The 10690-nt window shown below is 42.4% G+C and overlaps 1 protein-coding gene across 2 annotated transcripts; it reads right to left on the bottom strand.

The window, feature by feature from the left end:
- Positions 1–1051: 1051 nt before the first annotated feature.
- On the bottom strand, positions 1052–6679 carry Cav2 (caveolin 2). Of its 2 annotated transcripts, XM_051151898.1 has the most exons (3): positions 6394–6667; positions 5827–6014; positions 1054–1363 (listed from the first exon to the last, which is right to left on the bottom strand). In XM_051151898.1, the coding sequence occupies exons 1-3, from the start codon at positions 6541–6543 to the stop codon at positions 1213–1215; spliced, it is 489 nt and encodes a 162-aa protein (XP_051007855.1). In that variant the 5' UTR covers positions 6544–6667; the 3' UTR covers positions 1054–1212. The 2 variants fall into 2 exon arrangements, with proteins under 2 accessions (XP_051007856.1, XP_051007855.1); XM_051151899.1 differs by lacking the exon at positions 5827–6014 and having other exon boundaries at positions 1052–1363; positions 6394–6679.
- Positions 6680–10690: the final 4011 nt, after the last annotated feature.

A 10690-nucleotide genomic window follows, 5' to 3' on the forward strand; every position in this document is an offset into this window, starting at 1 on the left:
TTGAAAAGGGAATTAATGTTTTATGGGTTACAAAATTTATGGCAGAGGATGTCTTGAAGATTTGTAACTGTTACTTTTTAATTTACACATGTACTTCAGTTTTATAAGCCCTCACAATTGTTAATTCTCTTTTAAGTTTATCTATATGAGCCACTGTAGTAAAAATTATACTTAGATGTTAGACAGAGACTTTATAAAAAAATTAACTAGCACCAGAATTACTCAAAAGCAAGTGAAGCATTCATAGGAATGTAGAATCCACATTAAGTTTTTAACTATATGGAAGAGAACTTCTAGTAAACAAAAACAACTGCAAAAAAAAATCAAAAAACAAAAACAACAACAACAACAAAACAAGTCTTACAGTCACAGCCAGATGAACCCCAGTCATAAAACATTTGCTGGGAAAGTTCCTAGTGAGGAAGCCTAGAGAGCACACTTCACATGGCATTCCAAAGAAGCTACAAAAATTCTCATATGTGACATCACAGTCTTAGAAAGAAACTTACCCTGTGGTAGTTATGCCTACTTTATATATGAAATCAATAAGATGGCAAATGCAAGGAAAAGCACTTGAAAGTGATTGCATTATGATTAACATTTGTATTAGGTATAAAATATACAGCAAAACAAAACATCTTATTAAATAGGCTTGCAGGCTAATAATATTGCAGAGGAAGGCTTTTTCACATTTATTTGTCTTATTATATTTGATAATTATTATCATAAGTATATGCTTTTGTTACTGCATGAAGTTTCTAGAATGTTTGTATACATTACCTCTAGCTAGCCTTATGACCATATCTGTAAAAGTAATTTTAAAAGTATTACTCGTAGAGTAAAAGGAAACAGGAAATCCCATACTTTTATGAGCATTTATGCACAAAATTACTGTTGTAGTTGAGAAAATTGCCCCTTGACCATTATCAAGTGATCACTACAAATATATATTCTCTACTAAAAAAAGAAAAAAAAAAAAAACACCTGTCTGTTCTTACACTGTTGCCAATGCTTGTTATAAAATTAGGTGTGAAATCCATAGCTTTTAGTGGGAAACTCAGTATATGTAAGATCTGTCAGTGAGCATTTATGAACTTTGGCCATGTTTGAAGAGTGTTCTTAATTATAACAATTGGGAAGTGGACAGAACAGCTTTTGTTACATCCACAGAGAGATGCAGTATCCAAACATCAGAGCCTGGGGTCTAAGTGGTCAGTCATGGCTGAGCTGCATGCTCACAGATGAGAAGGTGCGGCCTACACTTGTACACAGTGGGCCAATGACAACATCTGTCACACTCTTCCATATTGTCTGCACGGAAGGCAGGACCATTAGGCAGGTCTTCACAAAAGGCATTAAGATCCTGGAATGGGGGAAGAGGCAAAATGTAAGCATTGTTAATGATACCACTAACAATAGTATTACCAAGTAAAGGTCCTGACACACATGCATGAACAAACATAATAATGACTTTAACTGAAACACGGTTCAACAGTTCAAAATAAATAAAGGGATAATGGTCAGAGCGATAAGAGACGCAAGCGGTACTCTGCTTAAAAGATAAACAGGCACACAGATGATAAATGTTAGTATTCTTTCTGCTGGTTGAATGCTGGTGGAAACGGCAAAACAAAAATAAACAAAGTGGTTTATTTCTCTGCCAGATCTCTGCCCCTGAACACTAACCTGCTAGCACTTCCTGTTTCTCTGAGGTTCTACTTCCTGCCTGCCTTTCCCAGGGCCTCTCTTCTTGCCTCTCCTCTTAGCCAGGCTGGGTGGGAGCCTCCTTGCTGCTTGCCAAAAAATATGGTGAGCGGTATTTATATTTCTGTCTTTTCTTCTGGAATATATGCTGAACTTTTGCATTCATTAAGATTTTAGTGGAAAGAAAGTTAGCATTCCACCCAGCTTCCTATTGTTATCATTTATACCATTACCTATTACACTCACCAAAGAGGCCATGTGAGAAGTTAGAAGAGTAAATATTTATTCCCATGTGCATGCGTAACTTTTTCTTAAGATAGCTTAATATTAATATTCTTTTATTGCCCAGGTGAGTTTTGTTTGTTTTTTGTTTGTTTGTTGCTGTTGGTTTTGTGTGTGTGTGTGTGTGTGTGTGTGTGTGTGTGTGTGTGTGTGTGTGTATGTGTGTAATCTCCTAAACAACATCCCCCTTGAGCTCAAAAGTGTTTGTGAATTTTGGGCCTCGCCAGACATCTCAATGAAATCTTTATTATTAGTTGGGTGGAGAGTTGGGGGTGAGGTTGAGTTTCTTGGTTTGTCCCTAAAAGGCCTATTGAATTTAACCCAAAGGATCAGCAATTGTGTGTTGGATGGATGTTTTAGGGCCCTGAATTTTTCGTGCTGCCCATCTACATATACTATATTTATGTTATATTTTGTTCCAACTGCTAAATAGTTGAAAAGAATTGTAAGAAAATTAATTATGGGTGTTTTAGAACTAAACAGCTGGCTACATGTTGAGTGATGGCAACTTCTTGCTTCGTCTCCCATAAGCTTGCCATTTGATGGCACTTCAGCACACTGCTGCAAATTAACAAAAGCCTGGGAATCTTACAGAACCAGCTACTGGGGCTAAGCCTTACAACAGGTCTCCGAGATGTCCACATGGCACTATCATATAATAAATAATAATTGATAGACCTATTTTGAAATCAGAACGTATAATGAAAAAAAAAAAACCCTCAAATCAATAGAGGTCTGAAGTTTACGTCTGAAAGTTAGTTAACAGAATCCAATTCTCTTTGAAGAAATTGTGCCCTCCAGTCTCCCTTACTCTATTTTTTCTCTCTCTAATAACCCTTATATCTTCTCAGCTCTAAAATGGTCTTGAGAATTTTATTTTAGTTGTCCGAGTTTGAAGGTTTCAGTTCACTACATGTGAGGAGCATGTTTTATTTTCTTTAAGTTATTCTCTCTTTGTATTGGAGAGTTCAACAGTCCTTGGATACAGAATTGTGTCCTCAACATTGTGAGTCAGTTTAGATGGATGAGAAGCACGGATGAGGCTCATCCTAACCAACCACATATTCTTAAGCGGACTTCATAATGTGCAGATTCTGTACGTGACACTGGATATTTAGCCGAAGATCGGGGATTGGTATTTGCTTTTGTACTACAGTGTCTTAAAGACAGTGCTGTCTCAGCAATGTGCTACGTGTGCTACGTCTAAAATGAGAAATGGGGCACTGTATTTACAACGACTCAACACACATTTGCACTGTACTCCAGGAGCAATGGGAGTAGAGAGGTCCCAGTCACATCTCTTCAGTTATATTTACTTACAGTAAACGTATTTGCCAAATGATGAACAGATGTGACTGAGGCATCAGATAGAAACAAACCGCTGGTCTTAATGACCCAAACATTTGGCTGAGGGTCCAATATAACCAGATGTATGTATTTTAGTTTTTGTTTTTAACTTGGATGAAGAATCTGAAGTCTAGCTGTCATGATGTATAGCTGTAACTCCAGTCACTAGAGGCTGAGGCACGAGGATTGCTTGAGCCCAGGATTCAAGGCCATCCTGGGCAACACAGTGAGCTCTGCACTCACAAATAAACAAAACAATCAACAAACCAAACAACACCCCCTCAAACAATAACAACAACCAAAACAAAAATCTAAAGTCAGATGTGTGGTGACATGTTGACTTGGTTAAAAGCCCCTTTATTTTTTATCTTCTCAACTTTGGTTAAACAATAAACAATCCCTTGTTTAAAAAAAATATAAAATAAAGAACTAAAAAGGAAAAACAAAGCAAAAGCCAAGCTTGCTTATAGTCTATAAGGCTTCCCAGCAATCGGGACGATCAGGCTTATAGGTTAGGGGGTGCAACCATTAATGACAACTCTGTTTCCTCAAGGTACAAAGTGACATTTAAGCGTAGATTTGCGGCTACCTGATGACAACTACTTCACAGTTAAATATTAATGTCCCACATGAATGCAATCTGAAGAACAAGATGAAGCTAAATAATACATATTATGCATCTCCAGGGGAAGTGGAGTGATGATTCACCCGTGGAAGCCAAACAGCAAGCTCCTCCCACTCTCGGGATAAGCTCCTCCCACTCTCGGGAAAGACAGGTGGGGAGAAGCAGCACTTGGTTCACTGCAGCGCTGTTAGTATCTTTCCACCATTTAGCAAAAGAGAACTTAGTGAGTTTTTTCCCCCCCAATTCTTCCACAAAAGCTGCGGGAAGACCTAGTGTTGTCAATAAATCTCTGTTCTGTATTGACAGAGCATCAAAGCTAGCATGTCACAATATGTTATAGGTCCTTTGTCTTTTCACTATTTTTGAAAGTGGAAAATGAAAGATTTAGATATTCCACTGGGAGTTTTAATTAATTGGGAATTTTATATGCTAATTTAGGCATATTAAAAATATGCACATGTGGGAATGTCAGAAATGAGATAGTCACACATATAGCTTGTGTGGCCCTGCACACACACACACAGGCAGAGGGCTTCACTACTCTGGCCCTCTTCTGATGCTTTCAGCACGATTGCCTCTAACCTCAAGCCATGAAACTGGTGCTCACTTTTATCCTTTAGTCATCTGAATCTATATTTATCTTTGAAAACACTTTTATGTCTTCAGATTGCTTTCCCTCACAAAGCTGCCCTTGTTTCCCGGCTTCTGCGTTGTCACCACTCACACCTGTGTCTAAGTCTCCCTCACAGGCGACAGGCAAGCTGAAGAAAGGATTGTGTCCTTACCTTGCCCAGGAAAACGGAGCTCCTAATAGACTCAGTGTGCAGAGCTAGCCTGCTAACAGTAACTAAGTTTAGGTAGAGGCTGCAAGAAGGAGTTACTTGACAACTCTTAACGGTGGCCACTGAGAATGTATTGGGCCATGGCAATGCCATATAAAATAAAGAACTATATGGTGGCACCTAGGGTTACATGTGTTGCCAGGACCACCTTGACGTAGCAACTTGAGAACTGTTGTGACAGTGGAGATGATTCTTTGAAGAGAGTGGATGACCTTTAACACAAAAGAATTTATTGGAGCAATACGCTGTTTCCCTTAAGAATAGCTTGAGTACATAAAAAATGGTCTATGAAACGTATGATGCATTTTGAATGCAAACATGGCCTCAATGCTCATGAGATTTCCATATTTCTTCTTCTTGTAACTAGATGCCATTCTCGTTTGTAGGGGAAACAATAACGTGGTGGCCTTTTCTCATTGTTTCGTACCTTGGCTTTTCATTCGTCCATGGAGGGTGTACTACCCATCACGGTAGACACCTCCTATTGCCAATAGCAGAACTTGAGTGAGTGGTGCTGTCCCAGCACTGCTTACTAAAGCCGCCATTCTCGGTGGGTCAGACTGTCAGGGGTATTCTGCCCTGAGATCACGTTTGTTTGTTTGTTTGTTTGTTTCCCCAACCACAGATCGCGACTGAATAAAAGGCAATGAAAGGAGAAAAGGCCCTGCCCAGAGCCACCCGCACAAGTCCTAACAGGACCTTGAGAGAGCAGCCTGCCTGTGGCAGGAAGCAGGCTTCCAGCCCCACCTTCTCCCTACTCAGCTCAGCCTTCTGCCTGGAAGGAAAAATCACACCCAGGAAAGAGGCCCTTGCTTCCTTCTGTTCAAACTCTCAGCCAGGGACTATTATTCTAAAGAAAGCACGTTGCCCTTGAAGGTCTCTCAGGTCTTGCTACCCTTGGGAACTAATGTAAGCAGTCTCTGTGCAAACCCGTCCTGGCCTGGGAAATAGGAAGAGCAGGGGGCAGGTGGCAAAAACATCTGTGTGCTTCAGAAGGCAGATCCACCCCCTTGGGTCCCTTCTCACCAGATGTGCAGGCAGCTGAGGGTAGCAAACAGGATGCCCGCAACGAAGGCCAAGGGGATGGCAAGAAACACCGTCAGGAACTTGTAGATCACGTATTTGCTGATTTCAAAGAGGGCATGGCTGCAGATCCACACTTTGTCAAAGGAGTGGGTAGTCTCCGGCTCTGCGATCAGATCCTCGAAACCTAACTGCAGAGACAAGATGCAGGGACCCGTGCAGTCAGGGCGTGTGTGTGTGTGTGTGTGTGTATGTGTGTGTGTGTGTGTGTGTGTGTGTGTGTGTGTGTGTGTGTGTGTGTGTATTGGGGGTGAGGGGGCGGGCATAGGGCAAGTCCGAAGGAAAAGACGTGGATAGAGTATCCCCGTTTGTCTTAGAGTGACAGTGGGCACACTGGAATTGGGACACGATTCCTGGCTGCGCAGGGAGCCTGATGGCTGTGGGAGCAGGATCGAGTGCCAATGGGACCAGTGACCACTGCTGGAGAGAAGCTGAAGGGGCGTCCCCCTGCCGCATGCCAGGGACCCACAGCAGTCTCCAGCCCAGGTGAGAGCCCAGCCTGAAACTCACCTTGAGATGCGAGTTGAGCTGATGAGGATCCCGGTCCTTACTAGAGTCTACGTATTTCTCGGGATCTGCGTAGTCGACGCCACTGTGGTGACTGTAGGCGTCGTCGGCCATGAAGAGTTGCACGTCGGCCTTCTCCGTCTCCAGCCCCATCGCGGCTGGCGCTGTGAGAGCGGCTCCGGTCGGTCGCTCTGTCCCCAGGCAGCGCGGCCTCCCCTTCCCGTGGCGCCCAGCCCCGCCCCGCCTCGCCAAGCCTCGAGCTGCCCGGGGCGGCGGCTGCTTCCCGCTGCCGGTTCCCGCTGCCCGGCCTTGGCTGGTCGAGCCCCGCCCCGCCCCGACGGGCCTGCGGGGTGGGAGGGCACCTCTCCAGTTGCTTGCCAGAGCCTGATGGAGCACTGGGAAGAGTCACCTCTTGGTTCCAGCAAAGCAGACCTCCTGGGCCACTTGCCTAGCAGTTCAGAGCGGGATACTTTCTGGAAGGAGGTCTCCAGGTGCTTAGGTGTAAAGAATAGGATAGTCCACTTTGATCTCATGGTTAAGTTAAAGTTGTGGCCCCTGCTCCTTAGAGACATCTTGAGAGAATGAGATGTTAGTCCATGAAAAAAAAAAAAAAAAAATCCCGTGGTCCTGAAGTCACCTGAAGCATTGGTACTACATTGCAAGGCTAAGAGCCAATCGTAGGTGATTGACAAGTGATGCTCTCCACCAGCCATCAGTTTTTTCCAGAGTAGGTTATGTGAGGCTTTGGTTCTAGGAGTTTCCACCATTATACCCCAAGAAAAAGTCTATTCTTCCCCCCAAACTATAACTAACTTTGGATTTTCCATTGGGTCGGGAGTTTTGTTCAAAGATTTCAGGAATTAATAACTTGCAGACAGTTCTGTAATACCCTCATAGGAACAGCGTAGACAAAAGTATAAATACATGCCATGGGACACGACAGAAGCCTGCTGACCATTCTCTCAAGAGCCTCAGTAGGGAGGGGTTGGCATAAAGAGTTTAGAATGACGCTTGCGTCTTGCCCGGGACCCACGAGATAGTACCGAAGCGTACACTGTGCTATTTTACAGCATGGCTTAGAGCCTGCAGCACATACCAGATCCTTTGTAGGAGTAGGATTTGAAGGAGTCTTTGGAAAAGGAAAGGCTATTTGTAGTATTTGTAAGTAGGATTTTGTTCCTTCATTTTCTCATCACACTGTAAGAAAGAAGTTACAAAATAAACACAAAACCCAGGAGCTGACTGGAGAACATATTTTAGAGCCAAAAGTCTGTATATCTTGAATAAGAAGTGTATCTTCTGCCACTGTAGTCGGCGTGGTGGTAGTGCAGCATGTCACAGGGTTCAAACCCGCGACCTGGAGGCTTCTCCTCTCTCTCATGTAGTACTGTTACTCAAGCCTCCGCCTACCCCTGAGCGTATGCCTGTCCTTCCTGGTTTTATTTAAGTCCTTTTGAATTTAAAGGGATGGCATAGGCCCAGTACTTACTGCTTTCTCGGTACTGTACTCTCTTGCATTCATTCGGGCAGGCGGATTTTCTGAGAATCGGTTCGGGTCTAGATGCTGCTCCTAGAAGGCAGGAGTCAGAAGGGAAGGCCGTCACGATAATCCCAGGCTGTGGAAGAGATAGTTTACCTCCGGTTAATCTTCTGTAAAGCTTTCATTTCCTAACACGAGAGGAAGAAAATCCCCGTTGCAGGCTGGGTGGAGGCTGGATGGACATCTGGCTCTGGGGTTTCATTCCTTCCAAGTCTTTGGAGTACCTTCACGTTTCCAGTGCCATCATTAGGATAGGTGAAAGAGCTCTGGCACATATTGCTGAATTTTTGGGGCAGTGGAGACATGTGGCCATTAAAGAGGTGAAACTAACATGCTTTCATTGTACAGTTTCAGTCACAGATTTAGTTGTAAAATTATACGTATTTAATTTTTTGAAAAGATGTCTCTGAAGCCCGTGAGAAAAACAGAACCTGTATGGTTTTGGTGTATGCCATGTAGAATTCAAAGTAGGAAGGCCACACGCTGACTTATGGAATATATCCCTCTACTTTCGGTTGGGACTGGATGACATGCTTCTTTTAATGACATTCTTTTCCATTTCACTATTTTAATTCAAGTACTTTTTAAGCATTGCTATGAAAATGATTTTGCTTATCTTATTAGAATATTCTTAGACTGTGGAAGCTCCCATAGTCCTCAAGGGGATTAAGCTAGCATGATTCCCACAGCAAAGATGGCCCCACCAATGCTAAACTGATAGATTTTCCAAGAAAGAAAAAAGCACAGGAGGGGGGATAGAGCTAAATGACTGAGTATGCACTAGCGTCCTGATTACCCTCCAATGAGCCTCAAAAACTCATTCCATTATAAGGAAGGGGACATAGAATTTCATATGAAACCCATGCTGGTGCTTTCATTTTCTTGCTGTTAATGTATAGTATAACTTCTAAAAAGACTGAGTTTTAGATGGTACATTAAAATGATGGAGGAGTACAATTTGACCATAGAATAGTATTTGTAAGTAGGATTTTGTTCCTTCATTTTCTCATCACACTGTAAGAAAGAAGTTCTTTTTTTTTGGGGGGGGGGGGGGCTTATTGTAATGTGTTTGTGATATGCGTATGAATAAAATAAGTTTTCCTCTTCAGTTTTTTCTCAAATCACAAACATATCTTCTGGTGCCCTGTATCACTCATATGCAGATTTACTCATTGGTTATTCATGGAATTGGTTATTCATGGAAGTAATTTCTTGATGCTGAAAGCACTTGATACTTGGATTAGTGGAGGCTTGCTCAACTTCCACATTATTGGCATGTTCAGTAAGATCATCCTGTGCTGTGAGGGCTTGTCCCATGAACCGTACAATGTTTAGCAATAGCCCTGGCTTCTGCTCCACTTGCTTTAGAATGCTGCCGAGTCATGAGAACCCCAAATGCTTTCAGACATTGCTAAATGTCCCCCGAGGATGCAAGTCACCTTTCCCCACTTTCCCTGGGTCTAAGAACCACAGAATTCACCGCTATTGAAGTGGATGAGAAAAACTGAGGTCTCACTGTGCATTAGCAAGCCCCTGCTTGAGACAGTGTTTGGAATTGAACTAATATCTTGTCAGAAACCCTAGATCTTAATTGTGAGACATCTTCATGTCCATAAAAAGCCACATCCAGCATAAAAGTACATATACATGTATAAAAATATTAAGCGCAAGGATTCTGACTATTCTTTAACATTTTCAAAATAATCAGTGATCCAAATTTCAATACAACTTGGCATTGGTTAAGGGTCAAGCAGATCCATCAAGAGACCCCAGGAAGCAACTTCCAAGCCCTGTCTGTTTGCCAGACCTCCTGTACTTTTCATCATAGGGGTGTAAGTTGTTTAGAGGATTATATTTTGAAAATCTTGGATTTGAAGATGTCTTGATCCTTTATACTTCATCTTAAGACCATATGAAATTTATGGAATTTTGCCAAATCCCACCTATTGAAGAACTTCCCCAAGTTTTAGGTGGCTTTAACTGAGGAATCTGTGCCCCTGTTAGAAGAACAGCAAGGCAGCAGCTATCAGCTTTTTACTGTTGTGAGGACAAAGCTTGAGAACTTAGGAGAAGCACTAGCTTTTTGTTTGAGCTGATCTTTCCATGGCACAATGGATGCTGAATAAGTAATTACTTAAATTGCTTCCTCGATTTGTTTTGTTGTTGTTGTTGTTGTTGTTGTTTTATTCACACCTTTTCCTCTCTCCTTGTTTAACCCTCTCCATCCCCCATCCCCCATATCCTGACAATGTACTGGACCCTTGCCTGCAGTTTAGAGGATCAGATAAAAAGTGTGTGTCCTTAAAGTTCCTTAATTACCACACATGTGAATGGGTGCCAGGTACTTAATGAAAGCTTCCTTGTTTTCCTTTTCTTACATGCCACTTGTCTTTTTCTCCCTATCCCATATTAAATAAGTCTTGCAGCAGTGACCAGGAATTTCTGGTTTAATATTAAGTAAGGCCCAGTTGCTTGTTGTAATCGGTGCCAGCTTAATATTTTGTCTGCTCCAAATAGGACCTCCCTGCCCCAAAAACGTCACAGACAAAAATGTTCAGGACTACCTTTTGTGTGGGAATGCCTGGCTTTTAGAAACGACAGGGGACTGCAGTGCACTCTTGAGAAGTCTTGTCCACTGTTGATGGTGATTGGATAGGTTATTCTATTGTCATTAAGAACAATGCAAGACAATTAAGTTGAGCTTTATTTTATCCTGTTTTCCATCAGTAAAGGATGTTCCTGTTTAGCCTTCTAACATTA

Source organism: Acomys russatus, chromosome 10 (assembly GCF_903995435.1).
Source record: "Acomys russatus chromosome 10, mAcoRus1.1, whole genome shotgun sequence".
NCBI classification, from domain to species: Eukaryota; Metazoa; Chordata; class Mammalia; order Rodentia; family Muridae; genus Acomys; species Acomys russatus.